The 17,213-nt window shown below is 43.9% G+C and overlaps 1 protein-coding gene across 1 annotated transcript in view; it reads left to right on the top strand.

Moving 5' to 3' along the window:
- The window catches only part of IQCA1 (IQ motif containing with AAA domain 1), an 89,749-nt gene that overhangs the window by 48,127 nt on the left and 24,409 nt on the right, over positions 1–17,213 (top strand). The window contains exons 8-9 of the mRNA XM_065750925.1: positions 2,827–2,949; positions 7,475–7,550. Of these exons, the coding sequence (XP_065606997.1) occupies positions 2,827–2,949; positions 7,475–7,550 (199 nt within the window). The remainder of the gene's footprint in view (positions 1–2,826; positions 2,950–7,474; positions 7,551–17,213) is intronic.

Genomic DNA, 17,213 nt, shown 5'->3' with positions numbered 1-17,213 from the left:
AATTAAGTGTTTCTGTTCAAAATGGTCTTAGAGCCAGAACTGCAAGGCTCCGAGGCTGTCTCACACCCACTGTAGCTGGAGATCTGAAATTCCCAAGCTCTATTTATTTACGTCTACAACACTCATAAAGGCAAAAAGCTCAACAAAGGAATTCTTTCAAGGGATGAAGGAAGGGCTTATGCTTGAGGAAGAACATTTACCCCAAGTATCCGCTTGCCTGAGCCAACGCCAAGCTTTCTGTAATTGAGGAACAGAGAACATAAGCAAGTCCTGTTTGCAGCTAGGGAGTTCCAGATTCTTGGCTCGTACATTTCCATCCATAGGTGGCACTCAGTTTCATTGCCTCTTTCTTATTCCCAGCAAAGAGAATTCACACTGAAAAAAGCTTGGGAACACTTAAGATGATGTATGAGTGGAAAAGTCAATTTGGCTTTTGTGGGAGATCAGTTTAGAGAAAAAATACCTTTTTTATCCTTGAAAGAAAACGTTACTGGACAGAAGTAATCACCAGGTCCTACAGTAAGACTAGGAAAAACAGAGGATAAAATTCATCCACCCTTACTGATGTGCATTCTCTTCCCCAACATTAAGACCTCTCAAAGCACTTTCAGCATAGTATCAAAATGAGGCAACCTAGCAAAGAAAGGGAAGTCAAAAATAATTTAGGAAGACATCTGCTTTTATTTCCACCATGAAGTTTTCTTCAGAGGAAGAAAAAAAAAAGGTATTATAATGCAGGTGAATTGCTTAGTATCTCAAACTAACCTTTGCTTGTCCTTTCCTTTCATTCCTCTTCTTTTATCAGATTCTTCAGGCATCTTCTTGCAGCTGGAGGGGAAATTCTTCTTTAGAGAAGAGTACAAACCATTCAAGGTTAGATACACAGCTGGTTTCATCCCAGCTCCCAGTCCTCTGCAATTATGAAGCTGCTTAGAGCAGAAGCACAAGCAGAGCTGGAGAATCTGCACTGAAAGACCATAGGGGAGAAGGTGTACCTGATGCAGAAAAGAAAAAATTACAGTTGCCCTGTCATTCTCTTTTGGGAAGCAGAGACTTCATAGAAGCCAGGCTTTACACGCTGGCCGTGCTGCCAGCTATGTGGCTCAGCATCTCAACCTGCATATGCACTGCAGGACAGAAGGATAAGGGCAATTCAACAGTACCATCCCATTATAGCAGGCTCACAAGCACAGAAACGACATCTAACCCTTTCAAAGTCATTTTATTCATCTGCATAAAAACAGATGATTGCAGTCAGAGTCTGCACACGCTTAAAGCGTTGCTGCTAGGACTTGGTAGTGCTGCCGAAAATGAAAACCATTTGCTGATCACATGCGTGCTTACAGGAATCCTGCTGGATAAACCCACCACTGAGATGCTGGAAGTGGTTATGGCTGCCCTTTTGTAGGCAGTTAGTGCAGAGTTCGGAGGCAGAGGGGACCAGGTTGGGTTGGGTTTCTGGCTGGGTATCGGTGCTACAATAAGGGATACACTCTGAGTAGCTCTGTAGGTTTTGGATACTGCAGGCCTGCTGGGACACTAAAAACCTATTTTAAACTCTAGTCAATCTATTCATCTATCCAAGAGAATGAAATGCTTCACTGCTTATCACCGCAAGATATGTCGGAACGGTGCTTGGGGTTTAAATTACCATATTTAATTAAATGTACAATGCTGAAATGCTTGGGGAGATCCAGTAATGAAATTTCACTGACTGCAAAGTATAACTCCTCATCGTCCCCCACTTCCACTGTCCAATCTTTAATGCATTAAAAGGCATTTCATAGAAAACAAATATTTCTACTGTCAGAGGAAACATTTGTCTTGAACTTGAAAATCTATTTTCTATGCTTCCACAGTACTGCCAGTATTAATGATTCATTAATAAGTTTCATCAGCCACAGATTTTCTGCTTTACACTCATCAGAACGTGATCTTACATCTCATCTCTGGCACAAGAGAACACATTCAAAGGCATCTGGGAAGAAGAAAACAGTAGAAAAAGCAAATAGTAGCAATGGCCAGGATGTAAGCTGATACAGCTCTGCCTGGTTATCAGCTACTGATAGCTTGCAGGGATAAAGATGCTGGGCTATCTGCAAATCTGTCAGAGTTCATCACAATATCTCTATCCAATCTCTCTCAACCACTAGAACAATTTCAGTCTCGAGCCAAACACTGAAATCAGCCGTGCCTCAAGGCAACCTCTCAAAATCTCCCTCTATAAAAATCAATCTGCCTTAAAAGATGCTAAGACAAATCCATAATCCAGCTCTAAACCCAGAGGGAACTTTCAGTTGTATGTCATTAGGATGTTGTGCTTCTGGGTGGTTTCTGGAATTGTCCATACTACATAAAAGCCCTGGTTTGGGACACAAAAGTGACCACTTTCTGAAAGATGTATTAGGATAGTCATGCTGAGGTCTGCAGCTGACACAAGTGAAAGGGGTCACTCTATAACAGATTGGCTGCTCTAAAATTCTTCGTGCAATTCCCAAGACCTGCTGCAACGCAATACTTGTGAGCATAATTCAGGGCTTTCCTTCCTTCCTCTACTCTAAAATAGTTGCAGGGCTACTTGTAGTCACAATACAGAGGGACAGTTTGGAGTTGCCATTACCATCTGAATTACAAAGAGGGGGAAAAGTATCTGGTAAGTACACAGCAAGTGAGGACTATCAAACAGTGTATTGGATACTGGATTTCCTCAGTGTTGGAAAGATTAAACCAAGGAGAATATAAAATGTACTCTGGTTCTTATCTCCCACAGCATGTCTAACACACCTTGCAAGTGAACATCCTGTGACATCACTTTCCTTCTTTCAGGTTGCTGCAGAGCTTGCTGCCAAAAGAGAGGCAGCTTTGCAGAAAAAAACCCAAAAGGGAAAGCAAGAAGAAAAAGGGAAGAAAAAAGCAAAAGAAAAGGAGGCACAGAAAACTGGAATTAAAGTAAGGTTTCATGCGGGAAAACTCATTTGTGAGAAGATTAAGTAACGTCTACTCAGCCATAGGTGGGCAGAGGATATGAATTGCTATCAGAGTGGTCACTGAGGTGTCTTCTGACCCTACACCAGAGACATGTTTGAGGCCAGTCCCCCTCAAACTTTCCACCACCACCACGGTCCCAGGGAACTATAGTTTATCTCCCCTATTTTCAGAAAGGAGTTTGCATGGCCACAACTCAGTTCAGTGGGGAGAGCTGATGTAGGGGTCAGAATGACAGAGATGCAGATTGGAGGAAAAAAAAATACACTTCATGGCTTTGGCATTGTTTTCTTTTGCATAGGTAAAATGGTGGCCTGTTTTATAACCAAACATTTACACTTTCAACGTGGAGTATGGAAAAGCTGGTTATCGCTACCACTCCACTTGCGAGCTAAGGAAACAAGAACCTTAGACTCCTTCAGATACCCATTTCCAAGCTTGCTTGAACTTCCAGCTTAAAATTTAAGTACTATTTGATAATGGCCAGCTGTACCTTTTGTACTGCAAGCCAATGTTTTGTACGCCTGTAAATTGCAGTCATGCATTTTCAGTTTACATTCTTAGGCTATGAATTCTTCTCTGCTTCAAGTCACAGTGGACAACACTTCATGTATTCCCCAAAACATTCCCCAAAGCCTCTGTTACACACAGGTCCTGGTTACCCTGAAGGTGTGCTTCCAAGTTATTTCAGGAGCAGCTTGACTGAGGGAGGAACCTGTGGAACCACAGTGCAATGAGAAGGGGGCATCTTCATAAGCAAGCTACAAAACAAAAATCATAGGCTTTTACTGAATCAACTACTTTTGCTTATTATTTATAGTATAAACAAAGCTGAAGTGATATATATATGAATATAGATGTTTTAATATGGGCCATTAATCTCCTGTTGAGTATGTGGAGATGTCAGATTGTTCTGGCACAAAGCTTACTCCTCTCTGCAAATTCTACACAATTTAAGTCCTTACCCTGGAACAACCATGTGATTTCCCCCCCCCAAAAAAGATCATCAACCATCAATCTGGCCAGAGCTGTCATAACAGCCAGCCAGGAAGCTGAACGACATGAACTTAGAAAGCACTGAACTAATTTGGATGAGGATATCAAAAGTCTTAACTTGCAGCTTACTTAGCGTTTTCAGCGTGGAGAGATGTTGTTTGGGTCATTCAAAATGGAGAATGGGGATTTATTTTTCCTTCATAAATGAAGATATACAGCAGGCTGAAGGAGAAGCATGCCTAAGTGTGTTCTCCAAGTTCTGAGCCTGATATTGCTTTGCCAGCTAGAAGAGGCAGTGACCAGTCCCGTACAGAGCGTGGAGAACTGGAAACTTTCCAGGTTCTGATCACACATCTACAGATGTTAGCGAAGGCAAAAAACTCCCAGGAGTGGAAAGTGGACTAGTAGCATCACATTATTGTACCTTGCTGGCAGAAACTAGCCAGCTCCAAGGAGCAAAAGGGAAGGAAGAGAAGCAAAATGCCTGCAGACCTAAGGCAAATGATATTGATATCAAGTTACCCATAAGATTTCAAGGGCCTTGTACTAGTGCCAGGTTTGGTTCTGCTGGATCACTTCCTGCCGTGACCCCTTAAATCAGCACAGGCATTGCAGACCTCTTTGGGAAAGCTCAAATAAAAGTACACCCGAGGAAAGCTCTTGCTTCAAAAAGCTTTTGAAATTACAGACTTGCAAGAGCATTGTCATTCGCAGCTACAGTGATGTCCTCTAAATGGCTCTCCATGGCTTTGTCCTCCTCCTCCTCCATCCTCCCTACTTGGCTGGCCCAGAACAAAGCATCTGGGCTTGCAAAGGCTGTTCCAGACCCTTACAGTACAAGCCAGTGAGGTCTTCATTCATGCTCTGACACACTAAAAATGACAAAACCAACCCAAATTTCTGAAGCTGGACGTCAGCTAACTCATCCGCTTCAAACCACCAATTTCACAGGATACATTTGATTCTTTGCTGTGTTTCTTTCACCTTTTACTAGATAAAGACCAACACAATATCAGAAACTAAACTCTATTCTGCTCATACCCTCTACAAGGTTGTTCTGAAACAGGGTGAAATAACCCCACAGAGATCTTGGGCTTTACAACTTGATGTCTTCCTCACCTCTTCAGCCATCACAAGCCCTGTCAAGTAAAATTCCAAGCCAGGTTCTCTATGGTTCGTTGAGAAAGAACAAAGGGAACATTCTTTCCAAGGTTATAACACTGACAGAGAAATATAGATATTAAGAACAGTTGGGAAGTACATGGAAAAGTCCTAACAGTGGGACTCTTATTAAAATAAGTATAGGCTATAAGTCATAGTGGGGCAGTCAGAAAAAAAAGCCTCGCTCATAACTTCAGTTCTTTAAGAAAACAAAAGTTTGATCCCAGAAGGAAATTTAAGCATTTCTGAAGCCTGATAGCAATCTCTGAAGAAGCATATTTGATATCAAAGCAACTGCATTTTGTTCTCTGTAAGGTGTTGATCTGATTTCCCGTGGGGCACCTAGGAACAAAAGCAACTTCAGCACCGTATGATCCCTCTTTCCAATAGCAGAGCACACGCTAGACCAGTCCGAGCTGCTTCACCCAGTAATGCACTGCACCTTGTCTCCCTCACAAGATGTGAGCACAGCTGAGCAATCCCTAGATTTCATCCTCAAGTGTTAAACAGCAAGACACTGTGTCCTTAGCGAAATCTGTTAGCAAAATCTCCATAGCAGAAGTTCAACACAGAGTCAGTTCACCATCCTGAATGCGAATATAAAGCCACAAAGCCATCTAACATGGACTGAAATTGAGAAAGATTCAGAAACATGAAAACTTATCTCCATGTTTGCCCTTAAATCAAAATGTGTATTTCTGGTTTGAGGTGCTTTAGTGCACGACAGAAAATAAGCATGGATAGCATCATAGCATCACCAAGGTTGGAGAAGACCTCCAAGATCACCCCATCCAATCACCCATTCATTGAATCCCTGGAGGCATTCAAGCAAGGCTGGATGTGGCTCTGGGCAGCCTGGTCCAGTGGTTGGCAACCCTGCACACAACAGGAGGGTTGAAATGAGATTATCTTTGAGGCCCTTTTCACCCCATTCCACGATTCTGTGATCCATTCACCATTGCCAAACAGAAAAAAAAATACATCATCTGACTTCAAAGGAAAAGTTAATTGTGTTACATTGACACTCATGCTGCTAATATAGGAAGATGGAATTCAGAGCAGTGTTTTGCAAGTGTTGTTGGACATGCAATGGCTTTGATTAAAATCACTAAAACCAACAGAACAATATTATTTATATTAGTGCATAAAATCAGCTAAACTAGTAATAAAAATGACTTACTGGCATGTTTTCAGCAATAAAAGGTATGTTAATGTGTCCTTCCTCACTGAGGTTAAAAATGAATGTCCTGCTTTTAGTCTGCGACATTGTTCTTTGATTATTTTTAATAGTTAACAGTTTTAAGTATTTCTTTTAGAATAATCTTCTAAAAGACATCCAAAAAAATGTTAAAAGAAGGCAGCCTACTGCAAAATGTCCAAGGATTAATCTGAAAACACCACCCTGCAAAAGCTGTCCTCACTTGCCCACATTAATTATTTTAATACTTTAATTAAAAACACATTTAATAATTCAAACGACCTATCTACAACTGTATCTGCTGATGTAAGGGCACCTAGTCATAGAGGCACATGTATAGTTCTTGATTTGGTTTCCTTTAAGTTATCACAGGAGCTAACTTACTGGTAACCAGGAGCTTACGTGCCACAAATTGATTAACAAAGCCACATACGACTTACGTAATCGTGGATGAATCTACATCCAGCTCTTCCTCAAACAGCCATACCATTTCCCACATATCTATTACCTTACTAACATTCTGAGGACTCGTGACTGATTCAGTATGAAGAAATTTGGAAGATCCTGTTAGAAAGTGATCCACTAGAAATACTGGTTCAATGAAATCAAGCTATTTGAGGAACACGTCAACATCATTTACTTCAGACTGGAAGATGTCCATATGTTTTGATGAAGCTGAAACAAAATATTTTGTTTCTCAAAGCACAGCAAGTTCAATATTTTTCTAATTACGAATTGAAATGAAGTTTCAACCACTAGAAGTTAACCCAAAGTTGAGAATTCCTTGGGGAGAGGAGGGAGGAAACCCAAAAGTAACTGAAAAAATAGCAAGGTAATTTAATTTACATGTTGCAAGCATCCAACAAACCTAGATTTAATTCTTGCAACCTCAATTGATCAGCTGATAAATTGACACTCTTCCCTCCTCGTCCTCTGAAGAGGATTTCTTTAGAGCCTGCTAGGAGAACAGTATTTGAAGCATTTCATGACAGTGTGATAGAAGCAATGCATCTTATTCCTCAAATTGCATCAATTCTTTAAAAGTCCAATGAAGACTATGACTTTTTTTTCATATTTAATGTTTACACATATTAATATTCCGCTTTTATTTTATTTCACCTTCCACAAATTTAGAAAGAAGATGAGGGCTGGAAAATGGCTCCAAGTAATTTCCTTCCAATATTGGAGGAAGGAAACAGTCACTACAAAGGTCAGTACAAAAAGATAACAATTTCAGCTGGAATGTTCCTCTAATTCAGCTTGATCTGAATGTCATTCTTGTAAGGTCAAACTGTGCAGCTGCCCAAACTGTGAAACATTTAATCTAATACCTCAATTTTTATATTGTCTTTAGGAAGGGAGTTCCTCAATACTTCAGGTCCTCCTAGGGGTCTTTCAGAATCATTGTGCTAATTGTGCAAGATGGTGCATTTCTGAGTGAAAGAGGCCAAACTAGAACCAAAGAGCTTTAACGCACATACGGAGGCTCCCTTAAATTTTCTGAGGGCAACAAAAGTGATATCACAGTAACAAGTAGTTTAAAAGCACCGTCAGAGAGTCATAGAACCATTAACGCACATACGGAGGCTCCCTTAAATTTTCTGAGGGCAACAAAAGTGATATCACAGTAACAAGTAGTTTAAAAGCACCGTCAGAGAGTCATAGAACCATTAAGGTTGGAAAAGACGTTTAAGATCCCTTAGTCCATCTGTCCTCCTGCAATCAGTGTTACCCACTAAACCACTGTAGAGTAAATAACTCCTAATGACGATACTCCACCAGGGAATAGTATAGAAGATGGTATATTTCAAGTAGTTCTATACAAACAGTTATACAGGTAATACAAAAGAGAAGATGGCTCACCTTTAAGATGACAAGGCTCGCAGAGGACTCCACATGGGAGGGATCTCCAAGAAGAGATCCTTCCCTGGTGGTGGTCAGCCCTTAAATGGGGTTTGAGAGAGGAGGAACTAGGCTCCACCCCTTCCACCCACACAGGTATATCACCTTCACCTGTGCCCCCATGGCTGACTTGGTGCTCACCTCAGGTGACCAATCAGTGGTTCAGGCCGTGATTCAGCAGTTCCCATACACTCCACCCCTTCACGACATGAACCACTGATCAAGTAACCATAAGGTGAGTTCCCCTTGATACAGAGACCCAATACATCGCGACGCTTACATAATTGCCCGTCGCAACGCATGCTGATGTAATCTGATATGAGTGATGATCGGCGCATCCGTCGAACTCTTCTTTGGGCCAGTGCTCGGTGGTATCTACTGGAAGCATGTAATCATACAGTGCAGGTCCATCTTACGTGTCATCAGTCCCGGTTAGACCATCACCAGATGCTTCACATGGTCTTATAACAACTCTGGAACACTGCAGTATTGTTTTGATTCCTTCTGGTGATTCATAGACTTATGGGGAGTAATACAAGTGTTTTAGAGGTACCAAGAGGGGAAGATCCGCTTTCCAGGGCAAGATACAGGCCGTATTCCTGTCTTGGGTTAACACTTCAGCTTGTACAGGGGCACGCCCTGGTCGCCTGTACCAGACCCTTTGACCCGATGTCTGTGGCTGTACGACTATATCAGGCACCAAAGGGGGTGTCCTGATCTGCCACAGAGACATGATAGGGGTCCCCTTAGCAATGAAGACTGGAGTGTTAACCATTATTTCAGTAGGCCATGTACCTATAACCGGAGGAGCTACCGAACCCCCCACCTCCAATAATCTCCCCCAAGGTGCAAGTAGGCCGCACCATCGTGGTCCTACCTGCACCTTCCAGGGCCATTTTATTCTATTGGTACCTGGTTCTAGGTCCTCAGGGGCAGGGAGCAGAAGGTTGTTCTCATTGCCAATCTGAGGTTTCACTTCATTATCGGTGCCCGTAATTTGGATCCTAAGTGGGGAGGCCCATATTGTTTGTAACATTTTCAAGGCACTGGGTCTGCCATCTCTAGGTCTTTCATTCAGGTCCCGCAGGGTCTCATGGAGTCTCTTTGTCCACCCCTGCAGGGACTGAGAGTCTGTCTTCAGGGCAGCCTTGAGAATACCATTGTAACGTTCGATAAGGCCTGCCCCCGTTGGATTATATGGCAGGTGGAATCGCCACTCAATATTATTTTCTTCTGCCCAGCGTTGTATCACTGCACCCGTGAAATGACTTCCTTGGTCACTCTCGATGACTTGCGGTGTCCCGTAGGCAGCCATCAACCTTGTGAGTGCCTTTATAGTGTATGCCTGGTTGGCTTTTGGTACTGGATAGGCCTGCATTAGCCCACTCGCGGTGTCGACACAGGTTAGGGCATATCTCGCCCCCTCAGACCGAGGGAGAGGCCCAATATAATCAACCTGCCACCTCTGTAGAGGATTGTGTCCTCTAGCAAGATGGGCTGTAGTTTCAGGCAACGACCTCGGTCTTATCTTAGAGCAGGCGTCACAGTCTCGGCATGCTTGAGCGATGTCCGATAGTTGTACGGGCAGTCCCCACGCTTTAGCGGCTGCCCACATGGTCTTCTGCCCAGCATGCCGCAGCTTTTGATGTAGCCAGTAAGCGATATTCTCAGATGGAGAGTTCTCAACCCATCTAACTCGGGCCAGTGTGTCGGCTTCATCATTTCCTGGTGACTGTAGGGGTTGATGACCAGAAACATGGTAGACACACACAGTTCTGTGTTTGACTGTATTCCATATGTCTAACCACATATCTTTGCCCCAGATCGGTCGGGAGTGGATAGTCCAATCCTGGGTGGCCCACTGTGCGATCCAAAGAGTGAGCCCCCGATACACAGCCCAACTATCTGTGCAAATATTCAGGATACCATCACCAGGTTCTTTGGTTATAACCATCCACACCGCCCGCAGCTCTGCCCACTGGCTGCTTTGACCATCCCCCTCTTCGAACCAGATTGTGTCTGTGGCAGGATGGTACGCTACTGCTCTCCACTTACTTGGGTTGCCCTTGCTGGACCCATCCGTGTACCAGGCATCTTCAGGAATAGGATATTTTCCTTCCTGGACGGGACTCTTCTGTGGTGGAGCAACCGAAGTTTGTTTTGGTGCATCACTATGATACGTTACTGGGCCAAGAATCTTCTGAAGCTCTTCTTTCAACGGTGAGGAAGATAGACTACTCCTCTGACTGAGATAGGCAACCCATCGTGCCACCGTCTGCGCCTGGGCCACCCCCGTCTTAGGAAGGTGGGTCAGATCTCTTACCCACCCCTGGATTGGCAATGTAGTCTTGACTATAACTTCGGCCGTTTGGGTTATTGGCTCTACCGCTTGTAATGCAGAATAGGCAGCCAATAACTGTTTTTCAATCATACTATATCTTTCCTCTGCTCCATGCCACACCTGAGACCAAAATCCAATGGGGGTCCGAACAGAACTCTGACGTTGCCACAGGCCCCAGCCAAAGCCATCTTGAGTTACGTGAACATCTAGCTCAGCTGGAAGGGTAGGATCAAATATACCCAGTGCCTGGGCTTGTTTAACCGCCTGTTTCGCCTGTTGAAAAGCATCCTGTTCTGTTCTCCCCCAGTCCCATAATTGGCCCTTTTTGGTAAGTCTATATAAAGGTCTCAGCAGCTGCGCCAAATGAGGTATAAAGGAACGCCAATATCCCAATATACCCAGGAATTCCTGCAGCTGCTTTGGTGTTGTAGGGACTGGAAATGCCTGAACCTTATCTATGACGGCATCAGGTAATACTTTGGTCTTTCCTGACCAGACTACCCCTAGAAATTTTACGGACAGTCCTGGACCTTGCACTTTTTGAGGATTGATAGCCCATCCTCTTTCACTTAGGTAGGCAGTTAATGAATCTGCTGCCTCCCCTACTGCTTCCAGTGAGTCGGATGTTAACAGGAGGTCATCAATATAGTGGTATAGGTTCACACTGTTTGGTTTCCTCCAATCAGCCAGGTCACGTGCCACCAAATTATGACAGTATGTTGGTGAGTGCACGTACCCCTGTGGCAAGACCTGAAAGGTCCACTGCCTGCCTCCCCACGTAAATGCAAATTGATCTTGTGATTCTTTAGCAATAGGTATGCTAAAAAACGCATTCGCTAAATCCAGGACACAATGGTAGGTTTTAATTTCCCTACTAAGAGTGTCCATTAAGGAGGCAATATTGGGTACGGCCGCATGGATGGGCGGCGTGACCTTATTCAGTTCCCTATAATCCACCGTCATTCTCCATGTTCCATCCGACTTCCGTACTGGCCATATGGGGGAATTATATGGGCTGTGTGCAGGCCTTATAATACCTACTTTCTCTAATTCCTGCACTGTTTTTGATATTTCTTCTTGTCCACCCGGGAGTCTGTACTGTCTTACATTAGTAATCCGGCGTGGTTTTGGCAAACAAATGGGCTCATGTTTCGCATGGCCCCTCAATATTGTCCGTATTGCCCGGATACTAATGTACCTCTGCCGTAGTCTGAACTCTCCCACAGTTGTCTGGAGAGCCAGACCCCATAGAATGTCTATGCCCAAGATATATTCTGGAATTGGGGCAATCGACACCTTATACTCCCGGGGCGGGAGACGCCCAACCCCCAGTTTCAACCACGTCTGGGTGACTGGAATAGTCTGTCCCCCAAACCCACCAATCATCACTCTATTACCCTTAAATTTCGTTGGGTCTCCATATATAATCGATGTTTCTGCGCCAGTATCCACTAGAGCCATCACCTTCTGCACATTTGTCCTGGACCAGAATATTGTTAGTTCTACATAGGGCCTCCGGTCACAGCTAGAGGCCCTATGGGGACCAGAATTTTCCGTTAATCCATGAATTTTGCCAGATCTAAATCTTTTGCCACAGGTGGCTCAGGCACTGTAGCCTGTGACACCTGCGGATATTTTTTCCTTCTGTTCGGTATTATAAAGTCAGCCAAATTCCAGGTTGTTGTTGGTGTTTTTTCTATAATTCGTACTCCCGATTTTCTGGGAGCACTCTGAAATTTCTGATCATTTCTAAGCTGTTTCCACAGCTGTAACAAAACATGGTTGGGTTGCCCATCAATTTTGGTAAATGCAACCCCAGCCCGTATGAGATCATTAAGCATAGTCCTCCGGGATACCCGTACGGGGCCTGATCGGGGCATCCGTGGAGCAGGCTTTTTAGTTCTAATAGGGAAGGCCTCAGCATCTTCCACTATACGAACATTACGCCTGGTTCTTACGCGCTCCGTCTCCCCTAAGTCTGCTACTAACTGGGCTGCCTGCTGTACGATGGCTTCTGATGCCACCAACGGATTTAATATGGAAACCAACATCCCATATAGGTGGGAGGGGGCCTGCTGTAGTATTAGATCTCTCATGCCCGCTGTAAATTTTTCCGTATCGGGGCTTTCAAAAGTGTCCGCATACAGAGCCTCCCTCATACCCAGTTCTCTGATATAGGTCTGGAGGTCCTCCATAGAGGACCACAAACCAGTATTAAGAGGGATATCGGTTTTATTGGGCCATGTTAAGCGGCATGCAGCCATCAACCAATCTATAATAGAATGGTTTTCCTCATTATAATGGACAGCTGCATATAATCTTTGTCTTAATGCCGGGTTTATCGTTATAGATGCTAATTTTGACATTTCTGTTCCATTTACTAAAACACTTTCAGCTCCTGCATCCCATAACCTTAGGAGCCATGATGGTATGCTTTCTCTTGGTTTCTGATGGAACCGTTGTACTAGGTCCATCAACTCATTAGCTGTGTATGGACGAGCGGTCACATGGAGGCAGGTTTCTGCAGGGGGCCATTGGTCAGGAGGCACCCCTGCTGGTCTATCCTGTACCTTCTTTGTTTTTTGAGTTATAATAGGCCGAATCTCGAATGGGTCCATCATAGATGGAGTTTCGAGATCTGCCTTAGAGATCTTTTCCCCTGTCATATCAGAGTCTTCTTCCTCTGATTTTGGGGTGTCTTCTACCAATATATTCCTTATTTGTCTTGTGGGGACATTTAGGCCAGGCTTTTTGGTTGTTAACGTACCCAGCTGTTGTTCCAGTTTCTCAATACGGTCTCGTAATAACTGATTTTCAGTTTCCATATTAACATTTGCGACATCTAACTTGAGTATGGCCATTACTAATGGCCAGGCTACTGCAGAGGCAGCTAACCGCCGCTCCTTGGTAATAAGTATGTCTTTATCTAATCCTACAAAGTAGTCAGTCAAATAAGATGGAGAAGGAGCGGCAGTCCCTGGAACCCGCATGGGTCCCCATTTCTCAATAACGGATGCCAATCCATAGTAGGGTGACCCCATGAATCCTGGAATTAGACCAGGGATTATCTGTTCTAGGGGGGTAACGTTCTCCCCCTTGGCCCATTTAAATATACTCCAAATAAATGACATTATGGATTTAGTTAGAGCTGCCTGGCTCGCCAGATGTAGAGTAAATAACTCCTAATGACGATACTCCACCAGGGAATAGTATAGAAGATGGTATATTTCAAGTAGTTCTATACAAACAGTTATACAGGTAATACAAAAGAGAAGATGGCTCACCTTTAAGATGACAAGGCTCGCAGAGGACTCCACATGGGAGGGATCTCCAAGAAGAGATCCTTCCCTGGTGGTGGTCAGCCCTTAAATGGGGTTTGAGAGAGGAGGAACTAGGCTCCACCCCTTCCACCCACACAGGTATATCACCTTCACCTGTGCCCCCATGGCTGACTTGGTGCTCACCTCAGGTGACCAATCAGTGGTTCAGGCCGTGATTCAGCAGTTCCCATACAACCACCTAAGTACTAGATCTGCCCTTTCCTTTAACATCTCCAGGGACAGTGACTCCACTACTCCCCAGGCAGCCTGTGCCAGTGCATCACCTCACTTTCTGAGAAGAAATCCTTCCTAATAACCAAGCTGAACCTCCCCTGGAGCAACTTGAGGCCATTCCCTCTTGTCCTGAGAGAAGAGTTTTAATCTCTTCAAGCACGGTGGGGTGCGCTGATGGTTGGATTTGGTGAACTTAGAGGTCTTTTCCAACTTTAATATCTCTAAGCTCAGCTTCCCAGTGCCCCACAGTGCTGGTTCTGCTGAGGCTTTGCAGCATCTAATACTCCTCAATGTGATGCTGAGCTGAGAACTCGCACAGCCCTTGTGTTTGTCCACATCACCCTCCTGCAGGATGTGGAAAACTCTCACAGAGGCTTTACACAGTGACATGGCACTGGGTGTGAGTGTTAGTAACAGAAGCACCACAGAGGCTGATAAGTTCCTGTGATAGGATTGATACTCCCAGGCTTCACAGCTATCTCAAGTAACAAGTCAAAGGGCTTACGAGAGGAAAGGGATGTGTTTGTCACCCAAACTGTAACAGAATCCTGCTTGTTTGTGCACTGTCATCCCTATCAAGATATATGCCTTGAGCTCTGCAGGGTTATAACGCACGTTGGGGTTACTCACACTAACTTTTTTGCATGAGGAAGAGTGCTGCATCTCACAAAGCCTCCCGAGGACTATACAGCAGCATATTAACTGTCTGGGGAGCTTGCATTCCTATTCAGGCACCTGGATTGGGTCCCTAGAGGCAGAACAGTTTTCTCAAATTTCTAAGCATTTCACTTAGACTTTTCCATTCCGGTTCCACCCCTCACTCTATCAAGCTAAGACTATTAAACAAACCTCGGTGGAACTCAGTAACACTTTTGTTCTCCCAAAACTATATTTGTCAGTTTTACTAGTTGCTAAGCTACACTTGCCAAGCCCTATCTCCAACACTTACTTTACATAGTGTTGCTGGAAACAGCCAATTTCTGTGCAGGCAACGTCTGCTCTTACAGCAGAACAGCAAAAGCGTACACGAAGCAAATGGAAGTAGCCTGAATCACTAGCTCAGACTTCTTAGGTTTCATTTTTGCAACCCTTGGTGCTGTAAGGCAGCAAAGCACTGTTCCTCCCCCATTTTACAGCAGCCAGTTGGTCCTCAGCTTGCTCAGGGTTGGAACTGGAGTCCCACCCGAACACCCCTTGACCCCTGCTGTAAGGTTGGGGCAATACTGCTTGGTTTTGCATCGTATCAAAAGATCCGAGCCCTTTTTCCAGGAGTTTGAAAGCAGGCATGTTAAGAACAAAAGCATCCTGCTTCTAATTAAAGTATTTCAATTACCTGTTGCAAGCTGCTCTGAAATTCATCTGAATCACCTGACAGTCTGCAGAGGGAAAGCTAACGCTGCTGAAAAGGTGATGTCAGCAGCCCCATTAGAGTGCTGGCTGTCTTTTGGCTGGCCTGGAAAGGCATAAAGCAATCCAAAGATAAGCTCGCACTGTTTTAGAAGGCGTGTTTAAATGGCAGTGCACACACTCACAAAAATAGCTCCATAACTACATGACTGTCTGTAACAAAACACCAGCCTCTTCTGGCTGACCATCAGAAACAACATCCTTAGCCTTCTGACCTTGCCTTAAAAATAACTTTGAGATGTTTTGCTGATCTGTGAACAAACAACGTAGCTCCTAACACCCATGAGTTAGCAGCCTCCTTTATAAAATCAGAGACCTCTAACCTAGCGTGCAGAGAACTCACCACCAGGTAAAAGCAAAGACAGCTCCAAGGAGCATCACTGCTTTGTCTGCAGTGGATATTTAGTTGATAAACTTACAAAAATGACAACAAACAATTATGGAAAGGAGAGAATAAAAACCTGTGGATCCCTCCATGAAAAATAAATAGCTAAGCCTGAGTGCTCCTGTGAAAACATAGTGCTTGCAACCTGTTGACCCAGGCAAGAAAGCGTTTAAAAATTCACATCACTCCCATGTAATACTCCCTTTCCCCAAGGCTGAAATTCCAAACTGGTAACCCTGGAGGAGGTACCACGTAACGAGGGCAAGTCAGCTCTCCTTCTTGAAATATTACATGACATCTGTCACGCCACCTGATGACCCACGAGTAATTTAAAGAAATTAATGTCTATACCTTGGAGTTTTTTCCCCTCTTCCCCCAAAATCTGCTGTCCTTCTCCATCTCGACCATTTCTTGTGATGGAACTAAGACTACTCACCTGCAAAAACTATTCCCCACGTGTAAAGTTGCAAATACTCTGCACATAATTGGGCTCTGAAAATCCATCGAGGATGGAAATAGCAGCCAGTATTATATTAACAGGGCTAAAACCAGAATGATCTCCTATGGGTACTGTGAAAACCTTCCTGAATTTATAGTGCCTTAGAAATAGCAGTAGGTACGGGAAAGATTTCTCCCTACAAAACGGATTCATAAAGGAGCCTATGTCTTCAAGCAGAAAGCTGTCATTTTAAATCACCTGGAAATTGAATTAGCACATACAGCTGGAGATTAGCTGTCATTTATAGAGATAGTGCCGGGGCTTGAAATGCAAGGAAATGAAAGTTATGAATTGTCTTCCTTTAATTTAGCTCAAAAAATGCAGAAAGAAGAGAGGCGTTTCCATTAAAAAAGTACTTCCTGATAATAGCAGAGAATTCAGACACACACACAGAGCTTGCCAGGCTTCACTTAGCTTTCTTTCTGAAGAGCAAATTATGGTTTGCATCAACAAAAATAAAGAAGCCCCCTCTCACTCCTACATCTATAGCTCTCAGTGCATATTCCAGTGCTTCTGGCCCATATTCCAGCTCCAAGTGAATAACTACCACAACAACAGCCTCAATGTCCCACTATTATCCTCCTGATATCCGATGCCAATTTAAAGCCCAAGGCAAAAAGAAGTTAACCTCGAGATTTGCAGATCCTAGCACAACGGGGCTCTGAACTTGGCAAGGGTCCCTCCAGTCTGCCTCTTTCTTACAACTAATAATTTAATAAAAGTTGCCTACAACTAGCTTTTTTTTTTTTAAGCCTCCAGAAGCAGTTGGAGAAATCAATAATTTC

Source organism: Cyrtonyx montezumae, unplaced genomic scaffold, assembly GCF_038088225.1.
Source record: "Cyrtonyx montezumae isolate F1298 unplaced genomic scaffold, pur_monq_1.0 scaffold_7, whole genome shotgun sequence".
Taxonomy (NCBI): domain Eukaryota; kingdom Metazoa; phylum Chordata; class Aves; order Galliformes; family Odontophoridae; genus Cyrtonyx; species Cyrtonyx montezumae.
This window is presented reverse-complemented; position numbering and strand designations above follow the sequence as displayed.